We start from the raw sequence: 26,888 nt of genomic DNA, 5'->3' as shown, positions 1-26,888 counted from the left end.
AAAGTGGTCATGCCAGTTTGCCCTCCTACTGGTAATACATGAGAGTTCCCTTGGCTTCACATCCTCACCAATATTTCCTATTTTCAGACCTAATTGTTGGTAATCTGAAGTGTGTGAAATATCTCACTATGATTTTAATTTTCATATCACTGATTCCTAGAGAGATCTAGCATACTTTTTATGTTTCATTCTGTGAATTGCTTGTTCATATCCTTTGCTCACTTTTTTATTGGCTTATTTGGCTTTTTTTTTATTTTAGGCATTCCTTGTATATTCTGGATAGTAATCCAGGATATATCCTCTCGGGCTGTGGTTTATTTTTTCACTCGCTTTATGGTGCCTTTTATGCACAGAAGTCCTTAATTTTTATTTATTTATTTATTTATTTATTTTTGGCTGTGTTGGGTCTTCGTTTCTATGCAAGGGCTTTCTCTAGTTGTGGCAAGCGGGGGCCACTCTTCATCGCGGTGCGCGGGCCTCTCACTATCGCGGCCTCTCTTGTTGCGGAGCACGGGCTCCAGACGCGCAGGCTCAGTAGTTGTGGCTCACGGGCCTAGTTGCTCCGCGGCATGTGGGATCTTCCCAGACCAGGGCTCGAACCCGTGTCCCCTGCATTGGCAGGCAGATTCTCAACCACTGCGCCACCAGGGAAGCCCAGAAGTCCTTAATTTTAATGGAATGAAATATATCAATGTATCTGATTTTATTGATAAACAAAATTTATCAGTAAGTGTTATCAATTGATAAAAATTCATTTTTCCCATTGATAAAAAAACTTTATTAATTTTTTTTCCCAAAGGCCAAATTTCTCTATGGTCTTGTTTAAGAAAGCTTTCCTTATCTCAGGGTCATAAGTTTTGCACATCCCTTATGGCGGTTTGGTGAACCTGGAATTTATTTTTGTCTGTAGTGAAAACAAGAGATTTAATTTCATTTTTCCATGTATACATATAGTTAATTGCATCAGGACCACTTACTGATGGCAATGCCTGCTCTGCCATGCAGCAAGCATCATGTGTGCCTGAGTGGGTCTCTGTCATGTGGATTGTTTTCCATTGGTCTAGTTACCTGTCCCTTTGCCTATGCTATGGTGCCTTAACCACTACAGATTCACCAAAAACCTTGGTTTTCTTGGGACTTCCCTGGCGATCCAGTGGTTAAGACTGCACGCCTCCACTGCAGGGGGGCGTGGGTTCAAACCCTGGTCCGGGAACTAAGATCCTGCATGTCGTGCGGTGTGGCCAAAAAACAAAAACAACTTGGTTTTCTTATAGCAAGGGCCCCTACATTGTGGTTCTTTAGGAGTGTCTGGAATATTCTTGGCCCTTGGCTCTTCTTTATAAGTTTTTAACATTTCCATCAAAAAACTGTTGGAATTTTTATTACAGCTATATTGAATTTATTGGTTATTGTGAGGAGAATAGACATTTTCAAGATAGTCTTTCTATCCATGAATCTGGTGAATCTTCCATTAATTTGCATCTTCTTTAATAATTTTAAGCAAGTTTTACTGTATTCTCCATAGAAATCGTGCCTTCTTCTGTTAGACTTATTTCTAGGTAGCCAATTAAAAATAGTGCAAATGAATTTTTTAAATTTACTTTTTAATTGTTTATTGCTGATATACATAAACATACATATCAGCAACTGTACTGAATGAACTCTGATTAGTTCTAATAATTTGTGTGTTGATTCTCTTGGATTTCCTATGAAGATCGTCTGTCATCTACAAATGATGACAGTTTTGTGTCTTTATTTCCAATTCTTACGCATTTTTCTCCTGGCCTTCTTACAGTAGCTAGGATCTGTAGTACAAAGTTGAGTAGATGTGATGTAAGTAGATCTTACAGCTAGATAATCCTAATTTTGTTCCTGATTTTAAAGGGAATCTTTCTAAAAATTTTCAGGTAAGAGTGATGTTTGCTCCTTGTTTGGCTAGATAGCCCTTATTGGGTTAAGAAATGCCCTCATATTTCCAGTTTGCTATGTGTTTTTACCTGAAAGGATGTTGAAGTTGTATCCAATACTTTTAGAATTCCTGCCATATGCTTAGCCCCACTCTGCCTCTGTAAGGCAGCCTGGAGGCATATTAGACATGGGCTGTCATCAAGAAGCCAAGCAAGTCCCCGGTGGGGAAAGTGGTCCTCACACAAATCACTTGGGTTACACGTGACTTTGTAGAAGAGAAGATGCAGCAGAGAAAAGATAGGGTGTGGACAGGGTTGGGGGTGGCAGTAACCACACAGCTGAAGACTTCATGGCCAGGCAGGATTTGAGTTGGACCCAAAGGATTTTCAAGGTTATGGGGAAGAAGGGCATCCAGAGGAAGAAAGACAGGAGCATGGTCCCAGAGCTGGACACATGCCTGAGGTGTGCTTTGGCCTGAGAACCGGGGGTTGTGGAGCAGAACTGTTGGCCGTTGTGCCAGGGGGGGGGCCCTGCTTTCTCCTGCAGACACCTGCACTGTACCCGGAACTACATCCACCTGAACCTGTTTGCATCCTTCATCCTCCGAGCCCTGTCCGTCTTCGTCAAGGATGCAGCCCTCAAGTGGATGTACAGCACGGCCGCCCAGCAGCACCAGTGGGATGGGCTCCTTTCCTACCAGGTGTGTGGTGTGTCCATGGAGGGCCTGGGGAGGGGGTGGACAGTCCCTGAAAGTTGGTCTCCCCCACCCCACCCAGGCCTGGTACAAAGAAAGGCAAGAGCTTCCCAGGCCTGGTCCTCAGGGAGCCCCCAGTCTGATGGGAGAGGCTGTCCACCCTGGGGAGCCCCCAGCCTAAGACGGGAGTCACTGCCCTGCCCTTAGGGAGTTCTGTTTGACTCAGGCGAGTGGTTTTTTGGAGACAGACCTGGGTTTGAATTCCAGGTCTGCCTCTTAACTAGCTAATTTTTAGGCAAGTGATTTAACTTCTCTGGACTCCAGTTTTTCTCACCTGTATGGGGATAATATTAATTTCCTCCATCCAGGATAGTGAGGATCCGATGAGCTAAAGCAGGTCGAGTTCTTAACACCGGCTCCGGCTGGAAGTTGTCAGCTCTGTCATCCTGCCTTCACCACGGCAGGATTGCAGCTGGGGCAGGACTGGGAGCGGGGTCAAGAGAGGCAGGGGCAGAGCTGTTGTCCCCTGGGGACCCTTCCTCTGCCCCCAGGACTCTCTGGGCTGCCGCCTGGTGTTCCTGCTCATGCAGTACTGCGTGGCGGCCAACTACTACTGGCTCCTGGTGGAGGGCGTGTACCTGTACACGCTGCTGGCCCTCTCCGTCTTCTCCGAGCAGCGCATCTTCAGGCTCTACCTGAGCATAGGCTGGGGTAAGGCCAGCTGTCATTCATTTCACTCCCCCGCCCCGACTGAGCATGGGGGGGTGGGAGACCCTGAGCCCTCTTGGAATTGCTGCCTTCAGGCTACCCCAGGAGGCCAACTTGGTACTCAGCAGACACTGCTGGGCCAAGGTATGGGGCCCACTGGAGAACCCCCTCCTGGGCACAGGACTCGCTGCCCATGGGGCTGTCAAGCCATTGTCCCCCATTCCCACGCCTTTGCCTGACTCTCCTCCCTTAAAGGAAGCAGAGGCCTTCACCCGATTTTCCCCCCCTCCCAAGACTCTTTGGGGATAGAGCCCCACATCCAGTCCTGGGCAACCCAGCCCCTGAGGGAAATGGAGGGTCCTGAGCCTCACGGCGGGGCGGGGGGGGTCCCTGGGGGTGCGGGCTGAGGGGCTATGACTCTGTCACATGATGATGAAGAGGATGGCTCAGAGGAGAGCCGAGTAAGGCAGGGGGGTCGGCCGGAAGCCAGCTGAGGAAAGGGTGGACCCTGGATGTGCCTGGAGCCCGGCTGGAAGTGTTCTAGCCGAAAAAGTCTGCCAAGAACCATTGTGTCTTTTTTTTTGCTGGAACATTTCTGGTTGTGCTTCTGCCTCTCGCCATGTGGGATTCCGATGAGAACAGGGGTAGGATGGGGCAAGAGCCGAGACACCCACCCTAGCAGCCCCTCACCTCCACCCTCTACCCCGGAAGCAGATGCAACAGCGCTTCCTCTTGAGGGGCCCACGGGTGCCCACCCAGGATGGAGCCAGGAGCGGGCCCGTCTCTGGGCCTCCCACACCACAGGACCTGCCTTCCTCCTCCCGCTTGCCACACATTCACTCACTCCTCTTGCCTGCCTCGGGCTGCCCCCTGACCTCTGGGGACTTCCATGCTCCTCCCTTGATGTCGCCTCCTGCCCCTGAGCCTCTGCAAGGCTGTGCCCGGTCAAGCCCACCCCCTCGGGAAGCTGCCTCGGGTTGCCTGGCCCCTGGCTCTGTGCTCTCTCTGGCCCTCTCGGCCTCCCCGTCCCTGTCCTCACACTTCATCCCTTGTTGCTGACGCTCTTAGGCCACTTCATTCTGTACGGTCCCACTGAGAGTACCTTGAAAGGGGCTTTAACGTGATCAGTGTCCTGACGGCAGGGCCTTACAGACAGAGCAGGCATTGGAACCAGGCCTCCTGACTCCCAGGCCCTGGGCCCCATCGCCTGTCACACAAGGTTCTCTGGGCTGCACTGCATCTCTTTAGCCCCTGAGGGCCTGGCCGAGCAATCTCAGGCCTCTGCACAGGTGGGCAGGTGGGCCTGGCCTCTGCACACAGCTTTCTGCTCCTACCCTTCCTCCCTCCTCCACCAGGGCCCAGCCCTTCCCTGCTTGGCCTTCCTCCCCTCCCAGGCCTCTTCATCCTGCTAGGGCCGTCAAACAGGCAGTGGGCAGCTGGAGAGCCCTGCAGCTAGCTAGGGGTGGGGGCGGAGTTAGGCCACTGAAGGGAGCCCTGGGTAGGCTGTCCTCAGGGTGGGGGCATGTCTGTCCATTCTGGGAAACAGCATCAGCACTGTAGTGCTGTCACCATGGTGACCTGAGGGCAGGAACAATCAAAGGGATGGTGTGATGTGTGCAGAGGCATGTGGGTGGTTGGTGGAGGGTTTGGGGTGGGGGACGCAGTGTCCTGGAGGTCTCTGAGTAGGAAATGGGAAAGGGGGTGCCAGTCCTTTCCCACCACTTCACGCCCCAGCTGGGGGCTCAAGAGTCTGAGGAGGCAAAAGGGCAGGACCCAGGGGACACCCCACTTCCCAATCATAATGTCCTTTTCTTGAGGAATTGGGATGGGGAGATACAGAGAGAGACACAGGGACAAAGACAGAAGGACAGAGAGAGAGACTCACAGAGAGCCCAGAACTCTGTTGTGATGTCAAGAGGCTTGGCCCAAGTTGGGATGCTCAGGAAACAACTTTTAGCTTCATATGCAAATGTAAGAATTAAAATTAGGACTCTGACACATTGGGGGAACCCCCAAAAGGCATGTCAGCTTCTGCTGCCGTCCACGGGCGGCCGGGTGCCCCCATAACCCACCACAAGGAGGCTGCACAGGAGGGAGGCAAGTGATGGACGAGGGAATCATTACTTCTCAGAGCCAGTTCTGTGTGTCTTAGTTCAAGCTTTTTTCTCCAGCCTGTCTTGTTTATTTTCTAAACAGGAGAAGGATGAAGCCAGCAGGGAGTGTGTCATTTTTGCAGGTGGCAGAGCTGTGCCTGCATTTTTTTTTTATTATTTTATTTTTGGCTGTGTTGGGTCCTCGTTGCTGCACGCAGGCTTTCTCTAGTTGTGGAGAGCGGGGACTACTCTTCGTTGCGGTGCGCGGGCTTCTCGTTGTGGTGGCTTCTCTTGTTGTGGAGCACGGACTCTAGGCACGCGGGCTTCAGTAGTTGTGGCATGTGGGCTCAGTAGCTGTGGCTCGTGGGCACTAGAGCACAGGCTCGGTAGTTGTGGTGCACGGGCTTACCTGCTCCGTGGCATGTGGGATCTGCCCGGACCAGGGCTTGAACCCGTGTCCCCTGCATTGGCAGGTGGATTCTTAACCACTGCGCCACCAGGGCTTCCCTGTACCTGCATTTTTAAAGACTTTGTTAAGGAGATGCTGATGAATGAGTGAAGTTCACCAGGTCTGGCTGATAGCGTGAGTGTGCTCCCCAGTCCTGGAGTGGGGTCTCAGAGAAAGGCCAGCAGGTGCCTGGGAGTGTCTAAGATGGAGGTTTCCGGACATGTGGGTGGCTCAGGGTGTTGGCATGTTCTTGCCTGGACAGCTTCCCTCCTCTCATTGATACACTGACCCACTCAGGGTCATGCATTCCGTTCTCACTGGGCATCTTCTATGTGGCAGGCTCTGCGCTACGTGCTAGAGCCTTTGGAGGCCATCTGCCTCTTGTCCAGTCTCATGAAGGCCTGTTACTAAAGCATCATGGATGCTGAGAGGTCAGGATTATATAGAAATAAATGGCCAAGGAGAGAGCTATCTGATGACAGCGCTGGTCAGTCGTGAGCCGCTCTGCTTCCCCCAGCTGTCTGCACCGTCAAGCACAGTAGCTCCAGGCGAACGAGCTGCTCCGTAGCTGATGTTGAGTGGACATCCATGTGCTGAGGATGTGGGTGATGGTGATGGGAAAGGCAATTAACTGGGTTCTGCCCTGGAAATGTGCTCCTGGGGGAGATCCCTGAAGCCACACATGTATACACATGGACCCCCTACCACCACACACACATCGTGTCCACACACCTTAATATGCACGCTCTTACTAGTCTCAGACACCCACATCTCCATCCCTGAGAGGCACCGATAGAGACAGGCATGGAGAGAGTTGGTGCGGAATGCCATCGAGGGTGGTGGCATTGCAGTCCTGTGTTCTAGTCCCACCTGTGTCCTCCTAAGCTGCCTATCCATCTTCTCATCTGTCACACGAGGATGGACAATCCAATTTTAAGTCAACAAACACATACTGAACTCCCAGATGAGATGAGCACTGAGGCTCTGGAGATGAATGAGGCCTTGTCCTCAAGGAACTGGAAACCAGTGTATTAGTTACCTATGCTGTGTAACAAATGACCCCACATTTAGCTGCTTCAGACAACAATTATGTCTCCCAGTTTCTATGGTCAGAATTCTGGGTTCAACTGAGATGTGTGCCTCGGGCTCAGGATCTCTAAGAGAGGTGCAGTTCAGCTGTCAGCCAGGGTAGCTGTCATCTCAAGGCTTAACAGTTTGGAGAATCCACTTCCAAGCTCACTGTCGAGGTTGTTGGCAGGAAGCTCAGGTCCAGGCTGGCTTTTGGCTGGAGGCCTCCATCCCTTGCCACAGGGGGATCTCTGAGTGCCCTCATGACACAGCAACTGGTGTCCCCCAGGGCAAGTGATCAAATTAAGAGAGAAAGAGCCCAAGACATGCCTTTTATAACCTTTGAAGACCGTCTTTTATAGCCTAATCTCAGAAGTGACATGCCATCACTTCTGCTGTACGTTATTGGTCACACCGACCAATCTGGATACAGTGTGGACCGCACCTGGGTGGGAATACCAGGGGTGGGGTGGTTGGAGGCCATCCTAGAGGGTGCCCACCACACCATGCAGCCTCAGCCATGCGGGCAGTGTTGTGGTAGCTGTTGTTACTGTGGCCACTGTGCAGTCAGTTGTGCTGTCAGCGTCAAGGACAGGGCTCCTGTCCAGGCTTCCGCCCAGCCACGTGCAGGGGCGTGGGGGTAGGGGCAGGTGCCTGGAGGGGCTTCAGTGCCCAGAGGAGTTGACTGAGATGGGCAGGTGGACCGATGCAGGGGTGGGTGGCATCAGAGAGTTGGCCTGTTCCCACCTCGTCCAGCATGTCCTCCCTACCCCACTCTTTGGCCCCGTCTCTCGCTACTTGGGTGTCTTTGTCCTTGTGTCTCAGCCAGGACTCTGGGGGCCAGCCCTGACAGTGTGCCTGGCCCACGGGAGGGGGAGGGCTGTGAGGACTGTGACATAGCCCCAGTGTGGTGGGGACCTGTAAGGAAGAGTCTGGGGAGTTGGGGTGGGTGGTTCCTGCCGCCTCTTCTCCGAAGCACCCAGACCAGCCTAGTTCCATACCTGCCAGAAAGCGTGGCTTGGGGCCAGGCAAGGAGAGGGGCTGGAGGCGGGAGAGGCCCTGGTAGGAGAGGCCTCTGGGTGTGCCTAGCGGTGGCTCTGGCCTGCCAGCCCCTCTCCCCCCTCTCTCTTTCCCTCTCTCCTCTTAGGTGTTCCCCTGCTGTTTGTTATCCCCTGGGGCATTGTCAAGTACCTCTATGAGGACGAGGGGTGAGTGTCCTTCCTGCTCTACGGGGGTGAGGGGTATGCTGAGGTCCCTGTCCTCAAACCCCATGGGTTTCCTTGGCCCCCGGTGTGTGCAGCTGCTGCCTGTTGGGAGGGTAAACTGAGGGACCAGGAGCTAAATTTATGAATTTAGTTCTCTAGTTCCCCTCCCTCCCCCTCCCCGGATTGTATGATGACGAGAGTGCTGGGTCTGTGGGGTACATGGTACCCCCCTGCAGGTTCTTCTGTAATAACTGTGAGTGAAACGTTTCTGCTATTTTGTGTTTGATGCTGAGTACACACATGAGTGTGACTGTAGGTTAATGAAGGGGCTGTGCGTATCTCTGTGTGTGAATGTGTATTCAGGACTCTGAGTGTGTGTGAGTCCTGGGACTGGTTGTCTGGTAGCTCCTGATGGCAGTGTTTGTGTGGGTCTGTGTGTGTCACTTTGCATGCCCACGTGTCTTTGTGTGCCCTGTGCCTGCACTGGGAGCTGGGGGCTCTGTGTGTCCCACCGGGTGCCCGTGTGTCTCTCCTCTGCAGCTGCTGGACCAGGAACTCCAACATGAATTACTGGCTCATCATCCGGCTGCCCATTCTCTTTGCCATCGGGGTGAGTGACGCTGTGGGGTGGGAGTGGGAGCTGCTGTGGGCCCGGGTGGCACTGGGCGGAGGAGGGGGGAGAGAGGGTGTCTTGAGAGGGCCTCCAGCCGCCCTTCCCTCTGCCCTGCAGGTGAACTTCCTCATCTTTGTCCGGGTTATCTGCATTGTGGTGTCCAAACTGAAGGCCAATCTCATGTGCAAGACAGACACCAAGTGCAGGTGATGTAACTGAGCTGCCTTCGCTGGGCACCCTCAGCCCTTCCTTCCGGCAGAGTCAGAGATCCTGGGGTGCTGAGCTTGGATCCCTACGTGATCTTTCTTCCTCCACCCAGGCCTGGCCTGGGACCCCAAGCCTTGCCCTCACCCCTGTACCTTGGCAGCTCCTGGGCTTCTGGGGGTCTCCACCTCTACTTCCTCCCCTCCAGGCAGCCTGTCCCAGTGTATTCGGTGGGGGAGGATGTCTGTGACCGAGATACCAGGGCTTGGCGGGGGTTGGGGGCACAGAACAGGGAGGAGAGTCCACGGGAGAGGTCCAGAATGCCACCTCCACCCTGCCCCCAGGCTGGCCAAGTCCACGCTGACCCTCATCCCCCTGCTGGGGACCCACGAGGTCATCTTCGCCTTCGTGATGGACGAGCACGCCCGGGGGATGCTGCGTTTCATCAAGCTGTTCACAGAGCTCTCCTTCACCTCCTTCCAGGTGACCGCCTCCCTCGAGCAGTCCCAGGGTGGGGATGGGGCGGGGACCAGCCTGTATCATGTAGATAGGCAGCCTGAGGCCCGGGGGGAAAGTGGCCCTTACCCAGGTTATGTGGTTGGAGCAGAGCCAGAGTCCCCAGGTATGCTGACACCCGGGACAGTCTTCTGTATGAGCACATTGGACAGGAAGTCTTCCCGGATGTCGCTGAGGGCACCCAGCCTGGCATGGCAACTGCTGTCCACTGGGCTGCTAGCTGGCGGCGGGTACCCTGCCAGGTGTTTACATACATTGTGCAGCTAATCCTCGCAGAATCCCAGGTGTGCAGGATTATCCCATTTTCCAAAGGAGGAAACTGAGGCTCAGAGATGTTAAAATGAGATTTTCCAGGTCACATAGTTTCCAAAGCCAAGAATTGAGCCTCTCCGCTAGTATTAGATGATGCTGAGGGGGTGTGAATGTCAATGGGGGTGTAGGAATGTAAGAAACTGGCCCCAGCTCCTCAAATGTCTTATGGGATGGCCACGAGCACGTGGGTCCATGCGTGTGCACTTACACACATGTGCACACACACAAATAGATCACAGGCCTGGAGCACCGGGGCTCCTGAGTGAACAAATAGGGCCAGGCAGGGAAAATTCCGTGTGGTCAGAGATGTACTTTCTCAGCTCAGGCCTCCTCCAGGAGCTGGTGGTTGAAGAACTTCGGCAGTTTCTGAGCAAGGGGTCTTCTCATTCCTCCAGAAAGGAAAGGAGAAGGAACCCACCGCCCCCATTTCTGGGCCTGACTGGGCTGCCCAGTCTAAGGAGGGGGATGTTGGGGCAGAGCCCCAAGGAGCTTCAGACTAGGCCTGCCTGCCGGGCGCCTCCCTCCCCTTCCTCCTGCTGACACGACTCTTGCTTCCAGGGGCTGATGGTGGCCATCTTGTACTGCTTTGTCAACAATGAGGTAAGGCCTGCGGAGGGACGTGGAGCCCTGGTGGGCTGCTACCATTGGCTGTCCTGTGGTTGTGCAGTGGGGTTGTTCAGTCTTTTCAGCTGAAATCCCTACTCACCCCACTGAGGCACTGGAGTGGAGGAGGCACCTTGTCCCTGTATGGTTTCCTGTGCCTGGGTCTCTCCATCTCTCTCTCTCTCTCTCTCACACACACACATACATGTGCAGGATGCCCTAACCATCTATGAACTTGGGGAAGACCCAGCCTCATGTTAAGGGGGTCTTGAGTGAACCAGTGGTGGTGACTGTTACAAGTCACATGCTTGGGGCTTTAAAAATCACCATCTCATTTACTTGTCCCTGCCTCCCCGCAAAAAATACCCCTGCTAAAATTCTGGTGTCGATATTCTCATTTCTCACACATGAGAACGTTGAAGATCAGAGAGTCAGAGACACGCCCCAGGTTTGGCCTGGAAACAGTGCAGAGTCAGGATTGAAATGAATTCCGACTGGAAGGAGAAAGCTCCCTTCTGTGCGTGCAGGCAAGGACCCTGTCCACCACAGGAAAGGGATGCGTGCCTCCCGTGGCTTCCTGGTGGCTGGGGTCGGGGTCGGGGGTTCTTGCTGAGCAGATCCCCAGCTGGCCTCTCCCCTCGGGCTCTCCCAGGAGACCCCGCTCGGAGCGCCCAGAGAGCCTGCCTTGTTCAGGCGCATTGCCTGGTTCCTTTCAACCCTCTGCAGACGCCCTGGCTCCTCCAGGCCCACGGACAGACGTGTCACCATCACTGGGTCACAAAAACACACGTGGCTCCTGGGCTGAGACCTCTGTCCATAAGAGCTGTTCTCCAGACCCAGGGTTGCCTTGGCAATGCCGGGTACTTGTGACTCAAGGAGAAAAGATGGCCCTGGCATTGGTCCTGCGTGGCTGCCAAGGCCTGCGCCAGCTGCCAGTGGGCGGGGAGTGGGCACAGGGGAGGGGAGGCCTGGGGGTGGCTTTGCTGTGGCTCTTGTAACTCAAGAGCCTAAGTGCTGGTCCTGAGTTCTGCTCCTACCCGGCTGTGTGACCGGGGCAGTCACTGCTTCTCTCCCCAAGTATAAATGCAGGTGAATGAGCTTTACCAGCTCAGCCCAAATCCCAGAGCCTGGCGTGGTGCCCGGCCCGAGGACATCAGAGGCAGAAATGAGGGTAAACTGAGGGTGAGGAGGCATGCTGACGGGAGTGCTAGGACAGGGGTCCAGGATTCATGTTGTCGTCTTTGTTGTTTCACTGTGAGAGCTCAGTTTAATAGAAGAAACCCAATGTCAGGTGCTCGTTTAGTTAGTCATTTATTCATTTGGCTCATTTAAAAAAACATGTATCGGGAGTACCTGATATATGCTGGGCACTGTGCGAGGTCCAGGAAGGAAAGTGGGGTCCCGGCCGTCATGGTGCACCTCCCAAGTGTGTGTGTGTGTGTTGGGGGAGACACAGCCAGAAACAAGCGTGGCCTAGAGTCATGGGCGGGGACTTCCCTGGCGGTCCAGTGGTTAAGACTCCGTGCTTCCAGTGCAAGGTGTGTGGGTTCGATCCCTGTTCAGGGAGCTAAGATCCCACCCGCCGCAGGGCGTGGCCAAAAAAAAAGTTAAAAAAAAAGAGTCATGAACGGCAGGAGACCAAGGGTTAGGACACCGGCTTTGGAGTCAGCCCAGATCTAGGTTCAGGTCCTGGCTGGGATTGGGAGAAATACTTAAATCTCTGCACCTCAGCTTCCTTACCTTTAAGCAGGGACTAACAGGAGCTGCCTCACAGTGTTGCTGTGAAAATTAATAATCTATGGAGAGTGCTGGGCATATAGTAAGCGTCCCGTGAATGATGGTTTCTAATGACAATTGTCATTACGGGGGCCACAGCAGAGGTTCAGGAAAAGTGCTGAGGGAGAGGGAGGCGGAAGGCGACACAGTCCTGGTCCTGTCCGACTTCTTGCTGGTATCCGTGAGACCTCTCCTGTCCCCGAGGTGGCTTCCCATGGGTGTGCCTCAGTTTACCATCTCTCTCCCCGCCTCCCCAGTTAAGGGCTGTGCCACAAGACTGGCCTGCCTGCTGCTGCACAGGCAGAGGCCGCCACTGGCCTCGGGTATCCTCACCCCAGCTGGCAACACACGCGTCACACACTCAGCCGGGTATCGAACTGGCACCGAGCAGGGGGGGCCATGGGTGGTGTCTGCTCAGCCTCCCTCCCTCACCCAAGCCTGGGCTCGGTGACGCTGGCCGGGATACTGGGGCCATCCTGGCAGGCAGGCTCTGGGCCATCTCAGCTTCACTCAGTTCAGAGAAAGTTCTTTTAAGGAATGGCATGCGGCCAAACCAGGCACCCTGCTGGGCTTAGCTAGATGGATGGCATCCCTGCAGGAAGAGAAGCGGGGTGTTTGCACAGGGACTGACGGGGTGTTGGCAGTGAGCCTCTTACCCACAGCTGCTGACAGCTGGCCGTCCTGGTGGCTGGGGCCTGAGAGAGAGAGCCCAGGCCCCAGATATCCTGATGTGGAGAGGCCTGGTGGCAAGGCGGCGGGGGGTGGGGGGGGGCATCAGAGAAGCTCTGGAAAGCAAACATAAGGGCACATCCCCTCGCAGGGCACTCCAGGTGCCCTGGGCTGGCTGTGCAGGTTCCAGCAGCCTGTCTGGGGGACCAGAATCATGGGCCATCACAAGGAACCACGGCATTGCCACAAGCCCTCACGTGACTTGGGCTCTGCAGCGTTACTTGGATTTGTATCCTTCTCCTCCCACAACCTGGTCCCCAAGCATCAGCTCTCTTGAGAAGGCTTTTCCTGATGGGGAGGCTGAGCCCAGCACAGCAGGGATTCTGGTTGGTTGAACTCACCTGGGCTGCACCCACCATGGGTTGGGACCGGTTCCTGGATGGTATTAGTTCAAATCCAGGCTGAGAAGCCCTTGTCCACAGCCCCCTCTTCACTGCCGCTACTAGTCCCAGCCTCATTCTCCCCGTCTCCTCTTCCTCCCCCACGAGGCACTGGGGCCTGGATACAAGCCCTCGGGGAGTTTAGAAGGGTCTGGTGTGGACACCATGAGGGGCAGGGAGGGCTGTCCCTATTCTCAGTCATCCAAGCTGAAATCGGCAGAGTGCTTGCTCTGAAGTCAGATTCTCTCTTTTCCTTTTCTTCTCTCTCCCATCTTCTGTCTCCCCGCATCTCTCTGTCACTCCTTCTTTTCCGTTAAATAATACTGTGATGGATTGTAAAAGGTACTTAGCTGAGTCACAGAGTTTAGAGATGGAAGAGACCAATTAGATCATCAAGCCTGGCTCTTTCCCGAGAAGAAGCAGAAAATAGGAGACAACAATAAACAATTTTATTGGGATATTAATTTAGGCGCCCGGAGGCCTTGACTTGTGTCTCTTAATATAATGCGGTGGATTTTTTTCCCTTCCCTACTAATGTAATAATGGGGCTGTATTGTGGGCAGTTGGTTTGCATGATGGCCTTTGCTTCCCTCCTTCTCCCACGGAAGGTCCAGATGGAGTTTCGGAAGAGCTGGGAGCGCTGGCGGCTCGAGCACCTGCACATCCAGAGGGACAGCAGCATGAAGCCCTTCAAGTGTCCCACCAGCAGCCTGAGCTGTGAGGGCACAGTGGGCAGCAGTGTGTACGCAGCCTCCTGCCAGGCCTCCTGCAGCTAAGACTCCAGCACCTGCCCTCCCTGTGGTCTCGCCGCCGGCTGGGCAGCCATCCCAGGTGGGAGAGACCCTCCCGGGGAACGGGGGAAGGGGGTGCAGGGGGAGCTACACATGCACACACACATACTTCCCTGCTTTCCCTCCCTAAGCCCATCAGACAGGGAAATGGGCATTGCCTCCTGGGACCTGTGGACACATTTTCTCCGAGGAGAAGCGGCCTGTTAATTTGATCACTGTGGCAGGCGGAGAAGAAAAAGTGATTGCTGCTGAAACGAGGAGGATTTCTTCCTGTTAAGTCACAAGGCCCCTGGGGTTCCCCCGGACTCAAACTCAAGGTCAATGGCTTATTAGCGGGACTGGGGCTTCTAAGAGGACGCGGCTCTGAAGGAGGCGGATGCAACCTCAGCCAAGCACGGAACTTGGGTAACGCCAGCCACCCCCGACCTGCCTCCTCGTTAAGGGAGCCTGGGCACATGTCCAGGTTGCTCGTTTCCCTCATCTGGGCCCTCATCTCACCATCCACTGCCCCACCAGATGGTGTTGAGAATGAACATTGAGAAGGTGCCTGAAAGTTTTCCTTTCTGGTCCTTCCTTCTTCCCTGGATATTTGAGTTGCCTTGGTGCCTGCGCCCACCACGCCCAGGGAACCAAGGCAGGCCCGCCGCCCAGGAGTCCAGCCCTGGGTATGAGCTCTGAATTCTATTCTAGAGACGCTCAGGAATCCTGTGGGGCTCATCTAGGGGACTTTGGGAATGTCCATGCTGGGGGTGTAGACTACTTGCTACTGTTGGGAACCCGGAAGGCAGAGAGAGATTGCCTCCACCTCTCCATGGGCCTGCTTTTTACTTGTGAACAGATTATGTATCTTGCATGGGTGTTTAGGTGCACCCTCTTAACTTTAGGGGATGTGACCAAGAAGAGACTCTTCTGGGGACTCTACCAGTCCCCACTGTGACCGTGGAGGCGGGCTTCCCCTGCCCTTTGAAATTCCCCCACTTGGGAGCTTGTATGTACTTTGCTCATTTTTCTCTATTGCTGTGAATAGTCTGTACGTGCAAATGTGCAACTCCGATTTCTCCCACTACATACTAAATCACTAAGTACTAAGTCACTGTGGTGGCTTTGATGTTGCTTGGGGTTGTGGGGTAGATATTGATTTGACTCATCCATGCTTTGAGCTACTGAATGTTTGCCCTGCCTCCAGCCTCATCCCATAAATAATGAGCATCAGAGAGGCTAGAGGGGGAGAACCTAGCAATCCTGCCCCAGCCACAGGGGAAAAGCAGACATGTAGCACCACTGCAGAGACCGAGACAAAAGGGGAACAGCCATACCGCAGAGGCTGGCAATTGAGTTCATGGATGTGGAACTCAGAGCAGAAGAGAACTCTTGGGAGTCCAGACCTTCTGGGAGGGCAGAGGGAGACTCTCTGGATGAATTCCTTTATGAATTGATCTTTCCCTCCTCCTTTTTGAGTGGCGGGGACCCTCCCCCAAAGCCTTGTGCCAGACACATTCTCCTCTGCCCCTCAGAGAGGCATGTGATGTGCAGGGAAAATAATAATGGGACGTAAAACACATCAAGCAGAAAATTTCTTATACTCCAGCTTCAGTGAAGTGTTGTGTCTATGTTAATAGGGAAGTGGAACCTCAGGCTAAAGAAAGGATTTGTGCAGACTGCCTCCTTGACTGAGAAAATGTAGACAGGTGGGGGCAGGGACAGTCCTGCTTCCCCAGAATAAGGGCAAACTCCCTGATAGGCATCTCGCATTTGCTTTTCTCTTCGGAGTGGCGAGTGGCGGGGGGGGGTGGGGGAGAAAAGTGCTGGTGGGTTGATTGGGGGGAACACAGCTCTGGTGCAAGTGTTTCCATTTGGGATAAACTGAAGACATTTGAGAATCATTAATACGCTATACAGCAACAAAGAAAGAGACCGATTGATATCTTCAAGAAATAAATTTTTGAGGGGAAGAATTGTGGGGAGAAAGTACTTAGTTAGGCGCTTGGGACGCTCAGACCATTTGGTTTACACTGTAAGTTCTCTTTCCAATTGGTACTGATTCCTGGTTTCAGAATGCTCATCACACCCCCCTGCCCCAAGCCTTTTAACACCGAGGAACGGTTTCCTTATCAGATACATACCAGATGCTGAATTGAAGAAATATTTTCTTTGCTCCAAGACCTGCACTATTAATATTCATTTGAGTGGCAGTGCACTCCCTCCAAGGCTATTCCCAAACTCTCCTAAGCTAAATACAGCACTCTAACAGATCTGGGAACTATCGAATGCAATGTACTCAGAAATTCCACTAGCTGTTTCCATGCCTGGTGCCATAAGTCTGGAGCTTGCTGAGAACACTCCTGCTTGCCTCTGTCCTGGGGGTACTATCACTGACCAGCAGGATTAGGTGTTTTGTGAGTTGTGCAGTCAGGTCGCATCACTGTCATGAAGAGAGGCTGAGTTCAGCACTCTGGCCAGCTCCCCCCTGAACTTGCAAGGGGCTTAAATCATGTCAACTCATCTTTTCATATGAATCTTTGGAGCCACTAAATCACAGAACTGAGACAAACCACTTACAATGCAAAGTTGCCTTCCCTTTAAAACAACTTTCCTGATTTGCAGGCCTGATTTGCAATTGCCTCAATGCAATTTATGCTGAAGACCATAGCAGTGGAATTCTCAGACTCAGAGCGGGGAAAGATCTTGGAGCTCTCTCTGCTCTGGTCTAGAGAATTGAGGAGGGTAGCTTGCAGAGGTGATCTGCCCAAGGTCACAGTGCTAGATGGTGGCTGAGCTGGGCTAGGACCCAGGCCAACTTCCACCTCCCAGTCCAATGAAGCCTCTGGAAAGGATAGGTGAAAAATATAAATGGCCATTCAAGACACTCTAAGTGAAAGTTGGCATTGCTATCTGGAGTTTCAGTTAAAGAGAAAACACAGCAGCAGAAATAGACAAATCAGATGGCACAGGTGCCATCTCCTCAATGATTTATATAGCTGAGAACAGGGGGAGGGTGGGCTTTACTACCTACTCTAGTACCTCATTCATCCTTGTCTTAAAATTAAGAAATGAAATGCATCAGAGCACATGTATACATAGAAACAGCAAGTGAGCTTTTTTTTTTTAACATCTTTATTGAGGTATAATTGCTTTACAATGTTGTGTTAGTTGCTGCTGTATAACGAAGTGAATCAGCTATACGTATATATATATATATATATATATATATATATATATATATATATATATCCCCATATCCCTCCCTCTTGCATCTCCCTCCCACCCTCCCTATCCCACCCCTCTAGGTGGTCACAAAGCACCGAGCTGATCTCCCTGTGCTACGCAATATAAATGAACATTGTGGTACATGTTTTTTTTTTTTACATGACTATTTTTGAATTACGGTTTTCTCAGGGTATATGCCCAGCAGTGGGATTGCTGGGTCATGTGGTATCTGTTTTTAGTTTTTTAAGGAACCTCCATGCTGTTCTCCATAGTGGCTGTATCAATTTACATTCCCACCAACAGTGCAAGAGGGTTCCCTTTTCTCCACACCCTCTCCAGCATTTATTGTTTGTAGATTTTTTGATGATGGCCATTCTGACCAGTGTGAGGTGATACCTCATTGTAGTTTTGATTTGCATTTCTCTAATAATTAGTGATGTTGAGCATCCTTTCCTATGTTTGTTGGCAATCTGTATATCTTCTTGGCAGAAATGTCTATTTAGATCTTCTGCCCATTTTTGGATTGGGTTGTTTGTTTTTTTGATATTGAGCTGCCTGAGCTGCTTGTATATTTTGGAGATTAATCCAGGTGAGCCATTTTTGATAGCAAATCCAGCACTCTTTTGATGGGTTGGCTTAATGTTTTTCTGATGGATCTGTGCTTGTTTGAGAAGTTGTACTGATAGCCACACATAGTGGACAAAAAGAACCTAAAAACCTGACCCTCTTCTTTGCCTCTCTAGTACTCCCTGAAGTTGGAGAAGACAAGCAAACTGGGCAACTTTAGCCTAGCAAAGATGGCACAGCCTCCACGGAGGGCAAACACAGTTCACACCCACGTCCCAAAAGGCTTGGTCCCCTCATCGGTGTGGGCCATGTTTCAGCAGCTGCTGTCCCCATTCCCTCCTGTTTCTTCCAGAAGCAAAGAACACTGTGTGTGTGTGTGTGTGTGTGTGTGTGTGTGTGTGTGTGTGTGTGTGTGTGTATGTGTGTGTGTGTGTGTGTGTTGTCCTGTGCATAGCAGCTTAAAGTTAGGAGATGATGAATCCAGAATCATCCCACCCACTGTGAAGGTCAGGGGACCGCACAGCCTGGGGCAAGGATGGGTGGGAGCCTGAACGATAGATGCTTCCTCTCCATGCGCAGACAGGGCTCCCATTATTGCTAATGCCTGCGACGTGCTCAGGGAAGGCAAGATATACTCCAAAGGGTTATTTTCCCTCCACTGAATTGATTATAATCTACAGTGCTGACCCTGCTTTTGGCTCCAAAGAGCCAAACTCTGTAAAAAATATGTCAGCTTACTCTGCTAAGACAGCTATGTGAATGACATGCTAAAACTCAACAGAAACCAAATTAGTATCAACTCTTTTTTTTTCCTTTTCACAGCTGCAGCGAATTTTCTTGGGGGGAAAAAAAATGACCCAGTGTGAGAAACTCCTGCAAACAACGTCACCTTGTCCCTACAGTGTCACCTGCTGTCTCAAACCAGCTCTCCTGCCCCATGCCGAGGGCCATATCAAGGAAGCGTTGTTAAGCAGTATAATTGCAAACACTTAAAGCCACAGTGTGTCCACAGTATCTATAATTATTTCTGCTCTGTGGATACAGATTGGCAGGAAGCAGATAAGCATAATCATTTTCCAATTAACTCCCCAAAGTCTTTTGGACTTGGCCTATATCTGAATCTGTCAGAGGAGAGAGTTTTCTCTCTTCCCCTTCTCCCATTCCAACCAGTTTTTCGGGATCTCATCCAGCAGGGGTGCATTTCTCCCCTGAGGCATCCGACCTCCTCCCCAGCCCCACATTTACCCCCTCTCACCTCCCATCCCTGAGGTGAGCTTCCCACACTTCTCCCCCGGCTGCCTCAGTAAGAGGTGACCCTGCCAGCTGTGCTGGGAATGCCGTGCTCTCGGCTGTGACCAATTTCGGGGTGCAGCTGAGAGTGAGGCGTTGCCAGGGCTGAAGTGATGCCCCACATCCCACACTCCGGCACAGTGAGGAGCATTGCAGCCAGCAGCGTGGATCCTAACTTACATAGGGGTTATGCAACCTTTCGGATAGGGCCTGTCAAAACTATCAGTCGTCAGTCAGCCCCGACAATCTAGCGTGACTAATTATCTCTGTGTCAGAGCAATCCAGGAGAAGAAAAACATATATAAATGAAAGTGTTTGGATTTGGTGGGAAAAAAAGAGCTCCCAGCAAAGTTTGGAACATATAACAAGTTAGGGTCTAGGCTTTTCTGCAAGGGGAACCAGTGGGGGTGGTCAGGAAGGGGCAAGATTCGCAGCAGACAGACAGACAGCGCTGGATCTTGCCAAATGGTTCACGCTTTACTTCCAAATCTGCAGTTCCTCTAAGCTCCTCCCACTAAAAATAATCACACCCTCAGAGCAGATAAACTGGAACATTAGTTTTGGAGGGGGGTTGATGCAGAGCTTAGATGCACCAAGAGAGATGTGAGCCAAGCTCTCAGGAGGGACAAAGCTGAATTTTATCTTCAGTGCTCTCGGGGGATGTCTGCGCTTCACGAATGTTTAAACAAGATAATCTTCATGTGATTTCTTAATGTATAAATTCATGTAAAATATGACCTGCGTCTATAGGTAGCAAATGTGTATGGTGTATAATTCCTTGTACAGATGTGAATGGATTCAGGCTCTCTCCTAATTTGCCTTGTAAGTCAAATAAAAGCCTGTCGTTACTGTGTCTCTCCTGCCCTTCCTTGGGAGGAGGAGGTTTTCCGCAGTGTTGGCCCAGGTGACTCATGGTGCGGCGGGAAAACACAAAAGATGCCGTTTCCAGCCCAAGGTGGGGAAGAATCCTTGCTCATTACTCATATCGTCATTTTCATCTTCAAAGCACTTACCAAGTACTAATTTATCCATCGCAGCCTTTGTGCAGGGACCGCACTGTCATTTAATTAGGGAAGTCAGGTGGTCGAGTGGCTTACACAATGACTGAAAGCCATATGGATGGGTATTTAATTCCACTCATTCATTTGATCTCCTGTCTAACTGAACTCAGTCCATTAAGTCCATCTTTTAAAAAATGCTATAAAAGGACGAACCCTGTGTGCAAAGCAGCCACAGAATTTGAATGGAGCTGCCACTAAGAGATTCATCTTCAGAAAAATGAACTTTTCTCCAGTTTTAATAATCGCACGCTCTCCGGATTTGCAACTCACTCTCACGGAAGAGCAGAGGAACTGCAGATTCTCCCTAGTCCCCCCACCACTTCAGTCACCCCTGTTTGAAGATCACTGTACTGTACTTACCTGAATGTCTCCTTAAACACACCTCTTTTTTTTTTTTTTATAAATTTATTTATTTATTTTTGGCTGTGTTGGGTCTTCGTTTCTGTGCGAGGGCCTTCTCCAGCTGTGGAGAGTGGGGGCCACTCTTCATCGCGGTGCGCGGGCCTCTCACTGTCGCAGCCTCTCCCGTTGCGGAGCACAGGCTCCAGATGCGCAGGCTCAGTAGTTGTGGCTCACGGGCCTAGTTGCTCCGCGGCATGTGGGATCTTCCCAGACCAGGGCTCGAACCCGTGTCCCCTGCACTGGCAGGCAGATTCTTAACCACTGTGCCACCAGGGAAGCCCACACCTCTTTTTTAGACAAGCTGTGGGAATTGTTCCTTTCAGACATAAGAATCGTAATTCTTACTCTGAGAGCAAACTACAAATACAGCCGATTCCCGAGACGTGCAGACGGAACATCTGCATTTTGGTTTGTCGGTACCCATCCTGCTTTCAGCTTCATTCACTCCCCTGTCCACAGTCTCGCCTTTCTGGGTCCTCATTCTGCCACTCAGCAGGAGCAGGACGGAGCCAGGAGGTTTCTTCTCCCTTCCCCACCTCCAGGAAAACACCTGCCCAAACCAGTAACGACCACCACGTTTGTACAACGGATGAGTCAGATAGAGGCGACCTCAGGGAAAAAGGTGCACTGCGGCTTAATGGGGCTTAGCCCCAGCTTGAAGAAACGGCAAGCGGAGCTGCCTGCTCTACTGAGGGCCAGCCACGGAGGAAATAACTGAGAATTGCTGGCCTCCAGACCCACCCATGTTCACACGCGTTGTAAAGCCACATTCCAGGGACTGATGCCCCACCGGTGTGAAGGATCGCACTCATATGCCATGTGTGTTGACATTCCCAAGGGGTCGGAATCTCCCCCCAACCCAAAATCTTCAGTCACTCTCCTCTCAAAAGCCTAAGCCATGAACATGTGCTATTCAGTATCTTTCAATCTCTCTCCACCCTCCTTCCTTCCCTCCCTCTCTCTCTCTCTCTCTTACACACACATTTCTCTACAGAGAAATACTGAAAACAGGTCTCCCTTACCAGAAATAGTGGGGGGAAAAAACCCCAGCAGTACAAACTGGAATAGATGACAAATGTAGCCGGAGAGCTGGAGAACATGGGAAAATAGATTCAATATGGGGACAAGGAAGGAGTAGAAACTGAGTGTCCTCAAAGGTGGGAAGGATAGGTGGGAAAGAGACGATGAAGAGGCCAGAACATAAGCAAAGTGAATAATGAAAAACAGCAGGCTGTTTAAATGTGAAAAGAGCTGTAGTAAAAGAGGGGAGGAAATTGCAGAGGTAGAAAAAAGAATGAGAATTACAAGTGGCGAGCCATAGCGGGCCAAGATGGGAGCCTGTCTCTAGTCAATGTTATTAACGCCTTCTTCCATAAATCTGAGCTCTTCCCCTGGAGAGTTCTCTAATCCCAAGCTGTGATAGATTATTTTCTTTGGTACAAAGGCTCATTTTAACTAACATAATGATTTTAGAAAGAGAATAAGACTCACAGCCTAGAGCAAATCCAATAAAAAAAATTTTTCCCCACTGATACAGGGCTCCAGTGTTAGAATGAATTACTGTGGCTCTTCCTCATGTAGGACCAATAGACCTCAGAATTTATCGGTGTTACAACCTCCAAGAATAAAATCAATAGCTGAGAATTATAAATGCTGAGCAGTCCCATGCCAAGGGATGGGAAGCTCTTTGGGGCTGAAGCAGGCTGGTAACACCTGGAGGGGATTGGTAAGCAGTTTTTTTGTTTTGTTTTGTTTTTTAACTTTCCGTATCTCTAGGGTGAAAGAACAAGGACTTGAAATAATGTTTACAGAAGCCTTTTCAGTGCCAATGACCTAAGGTGCAATTAGAAACACAGTTCAGGACTTGGAAACATAACTACACAAGTTTAATAGCTACAACAAAAAGACCATGGCTACTCCGCCTTTTAGGTCCAATCTTCAACAATCTATAACCATTTACGTACATTTCTGGCTTAAAAAGACAAGTGTTTTAATGCCATATATTTTGCCCTCCAGAAAGTTTCAGAACCTTCAAAACTCCTAGTAGCTTGAATTTACATTTTTATTGAACCCCACTGGTACCCACCAATTAGATGTCACTTTACAATGAAATTACCCTCAAGGTCTTTCATCTTTCAAATCCTGGTATATGAGGCAGAGAGTAGAGAACCAAAACGCAGGAGACACACACCCAAGTAAAGGCATCTCACTCTGGTTATGCTAAATCAATGTCCTTCCAACAACATCCTTTGGAAAGATAGTTAAAAGTACAGTTGAAAAGATATGTGCATTCATATTATATAAACAAATCATGTTACATTAAGAACACAGTATAATTCTTCAGTATAATTTCTTAGCAATCAAGAAAAACATCCTTAACACCACACTTTACATAAGGTATTTACAAAAACACCTTCTTTTAGAAACTGGTAAAGATCATGAAACCTGCCAACCACAGCATGATGGAGCCACAAGTCCAGAAAAGATGCCACATCATAGAGTCTTAGCATCAGCTGCAACCGCAATTCTTTCACATTCTCCCGGTCTTGAACTCCGTCTGCTTCTCACATACAGCCCCTCTTCTAGCAGGAGGGGTCCCTTGCCTTTCAGGCACCTTCACTGGGTTAGTTTTGGTGTCACTCTTCACATCAGAAATGCAACAGCTCTTGAGATACTTTGCATCCATGGTGTAGACCCCTTGAGAACACGCCACGCCACCCAAATTCCAGTACTGGAGTCATCGCCATGACATGTGGCACACACTCTCTGCATCAGCCACCCACATAGAGAGACCTTGTTCAGCTGCACTCAAAGTGGTGCACTAATGTAGATTTCCTAAGGTTACAGCAGGGAGGTCACGGACACCTGGTGTGAACTCTTCAGGATCTGACCTCTCTCTCCTCCCTGGGGCTGCATCCTCCAAAGCCATCAGATCCTATCATGAATTTCCTATCTGATCATCTCCCAATTCCCAGCCTTGCATTGACCAGCCTTGTGGCTTCCTCTGCTTCTGGGAAACAGCACTGACCAGCCTTGTGGCTTCCTCTGCTTCTGGGAAACAGGCAAATCATCTAGGAAATTCTCTTTCCATAAACAGTTCTTTGAAAATTACATATGGAGCAGAACTTATAATCTATATGAAGAGCCAAAAGAGCCAAATACATTATTTTTTTCACTGATGGGGATCTAGAACAAAGCAATTCTTTCATATCGCCCTGTGCCAATTCACCATATGATACATTTGGCACTGCCAAACTCAGTCTAAATCTCAGGGGAAAAGTCATGAGAGGAATACAATAAAAACAAACTCTGCATAATAAAGCTATTTCTGTCCATAGAGATTGTCCACTGTAAATGGACTGCTACATGTATAAAAAAATATTCTGTCTATAAACACATATGCTTTTCTCTAGGAGTTACCAAAATGTGATCAATATTATTAGTAAAGCAACTAAATGAAGTATTTACCATAGGAGAGAGGAGGGGAAAAAATGGAGATATGGGAGCAGAGTTCTGTTTTAGATTGGGTTGTTAGGGAAGGGCTTTCTGATGACATAATATCTGAGACACCTGAACAGAGTGGGGGAACAAGTCCTAGGATCATCTGGGGAAGTGAGTTCTAAGCAAAGACCCTAAAGCAGAAGCCTATTTGGTGTGTTAGAGCAGGAGTCAGTAAACTATGGCCCACTACCTGGTTTTATAAATAAAGTTTTATTGGCACACTCATTTGTTCACATCATTCTATGGCTGCTTTTGCTCCACAATGGCGAAGCTGAGTAGTCATGACAGGGACAGTACGCCAACAAAGACTATTTACTGTCTGGCCCTTTACAGAAAAAGTATGCCAAACCCCATGTAGAATGAACATGAAGGAGGTGAATGTGACTGGGAGAGGCAGGCAGGGGCCCAGATCACTTAGGGTCTGGTAGGATAAACCTACCTAAACAACCACCCACCAAACAAAAGACACGTCTCCAAGGGTTAGGAGTGCAGATATCATTGACAAATTGGGGTTCAAAGGCTTCTCTTCACCAATTCATCCCAGGGTAGGATCTGACTTCTGCTTAATTGCTGGTCCCCAGGTACTCAAATTTTTTTTCCCCATGTGAAAGCAATGTGCATATCTGAGAGGCTCCTGTGGACACATCCACAATAGGCCCAAGCAAGTGAGGAGATTTACAGCATAAGGGTAACCTTGCAGTTGCACTAATAAAATTGCAAATGAACATTCACAGATAATGATGATTTGCTACAAATTACTCTGATATGAACCTAATATTTTACAGTGTGTGAACAATGAGAATCTCTGCTACAGAGTATGTTTCCTAGCACTTTTTTCATTCAAGCAAAATTCCACAGATATAAAATGTATTCAAAGATCTTGCTACTCAAAGTGTGGTCGGAAGACCTACAGCATCAGCATCACCTGGGAGCTTGCTTGAAATGCAGAATCTCAGGCTCTAGCCTGAGAATCAGAATCTGAATCTGCATTTAACAAGATCCCCAGGAGACGTGGATGGTCACTAAGGTCTGAGACCACTGTCCTGATAGGAACTGGCCTCTAATTACCCTTTTCCAAGAGTTGGAAATACAGAGTTTTTGTTTTGTTTTGTTTTTTATTTGTTTATTTGTTTATTTATTTTTATTTTTGGCTGTGTTGGGTCTTCGTTTCTGGGCAAGGGCTTTCTCTAGTTGCGGCGAGCAGGGGCCACTCTTCATCGCAGTGCGCGGGCCTCTCACTATCGTGGCCTCTCTTGTTGCGGAGCACAGGCTCCAGACGTGCAGGCTCAGTAGTTGTGGCTCACGGGCCTAGTTGCTCCGCGGCATGTGGGATCTTCCCAGACCAGGGCTCGAACCTGTGTCCCCTGAATTTGCAGGCAGACTCTCAACCACTGCGCCACCAGGGAAGCCCAGAAATACAGAGTTTTAAACTGCAAAGAGGTTAGCCTGGTTTATACTATTCATACTAGTGAAAACTGAATACAACTTACATGTTCAATAATAGGGGATTGGCTAAATAAATGATGATACATTTATCCATACAAAACTATTATGTAGCTGTCAAAATCAATACTATAGAAGAACAACATGAGACTATATTCATAGTTTATCACTAAGAGAAAAAAAATTATAGGTAGGACTAATACTAAATCAAATGTAGAAATTTTAACTAAAGAAAAGAAAAGGGACAGGAGGAGTAAAGAGGTGTTGGTTTGATGATTTCCTCATCTTTCATAACCACAGGTAAAAAATGTCATTTAAGGGTAATAAATCAAGTAATAAGTTATAAATATATTTAAAGATGTAAAATCAACCAACCAATCTGTCAATATAATTTGATTATTGAGGGATGAAAAGAAGTAGGGAGAGGTGGAAATATAAACTTATTACATTTGCTCTCCCTCCATGAACTAGGAAGTGGGTACCAGACACCACATCTGCTGGTGCCTTGATCTTGGACTTCCCAGTCACCAGAACTAAGCAAGTCCAGACCAGAGGGCAGACAGCAGCAGCAAGAAGAACTAGAATCCTGCAGCCTGTGGAACAAAAACCACATTCACAGAAAGATAGACAAGATGAAAAGGCAGAGGGCTATGTACCAGATGAAGGAACAAGATAAAACCCCAAAACAACAACTAAATGAAGTGGAGATAGGCAAACTTCCAGAAAAAGAATTCAGAATAATGATAGTGAAGATGATCCAGGACCTCGGAAAAAGAACGGAGGCAAAGATCGAGAAGATGCAAGAAATGTTTAACAAAGATCTAGAAGAATTAAAGAACAAACAAACAGAGATGAACCACACAATAACTGAAATGCAAAATACACTAGAAGGAATCAATAGCAGAATAACTGAGGCAGAAGAACAGATAAGTGACCTGGAAGACAGAATGGTGGAATTCACTGCTGCCGAACAGAATAAAGAAAAAACAATAAAAAGAAATGAAGACAGACTAAGAGACCTCTGGGAAAACATTAAACACAAAAACATTCGCATTATAGGGGTCCCAGAAGGAGAAGAGAGAGAGAAAGGACCCGAGAAAATATCTGAAGAGATTATAGCCGAAAACTTCCCTAACATGGGAAAGGAAATAGCCACCCAAGTCCAGGAAGTGCAGAGAGTTCCATACAGGATAAACCCAATGAGAAACACGCTGAGACACACAGTAAGCAAATTGGCAAAAATTAAAGACAAAGAAAAATTATTGAAAGCAGCAAGGGAAGAATGACAAATAACATACAAGGGAACTCCCATAAGGTTAACAGCTGATTTCTCAGCAGAAACTCTACAAGCCAGAAGGGAGTGGCATGA

General features: G+C 49.8%; 1 protein-coding gene and 1 long non-coding RNA gene across 2 annotated transcripts in view; one reads left to right on the top strand and one right to left on the bottom strand.

Moving 5' to 3' along the window:
- The window catches only part of GLP1R (glucagon like peptide 1 receptor), a 32,568-nt gene extending 18,265 nt beyond the window's left edge, over positions 1-14,303 (top strand). Inside the window, exons 6-14 of the mRNA XM_082412548.1 lie at positions 2,455-2,608; positions 3,154-3,313; positions 8,067-8,127; positions 8,665-8,734; positions 8,855-8,943; positions 9,286-9,424; positions 10,328-10,369; positions 13,866-14,088; positions 14,180-14,303. Coding sequence (XP_082268674.1) covers positions 2,455-2,608; positions 3,154-3,313; positions 8,067-8,127; positions 8,665-8,734; positions 8,855-8,943; positions 9,286-9,424; positions 10,328-10,369; positions 13,866-14,033 — 883 coding nt within the window. The 3' untranslated portion in view covers positions 14,034-14,088; positions 14,180-14,303. The remainder of the gene's footprint in view (positions 1-2,454; positions 2,609-3,153; positions 3,314-8,066; positions 8,128-8,664; positions 8,735-8,854; positions 8,944-9,285; positions 9,425-10,327; positions 10,370-13,865; positions 14,089-14,179) is intronic.
- Positions 14,304-17,364: 3,061 nt separating this feature from the next.
- The window catches only part of LOC309637648, a 28,204-nt gene continuing 18,680 nt past the window's right edge, over positions 17,365-26,888 (bottom strand). The window contains exon 2 of the long non-coding RNA XR_014250721.1: positions 17,365-22,822. This is a non-coding gene — a long non-coding RNA (uncharacterized lncRNA). The remainder of the gene's footprint in view (positions 22,823-26,888) is intronic.

The sequence above is a fragment of the Balaenoptera physalus genome, assembly GCF_965194825.1.
Source record: "Balaenoptera physalus genome assembly, chromosome: 11".
In the NCBI taxonomy this organism is placed as follows: Eukaryota; Metazoa; Chordata; class Mammalia; order Artiodactyla; family Balaenopteridae; genus Balaenoptera; species Balaenoptera physalus.
This window is presented reverse-complemented; position numbering and strand designations above follow the sequence as displayed.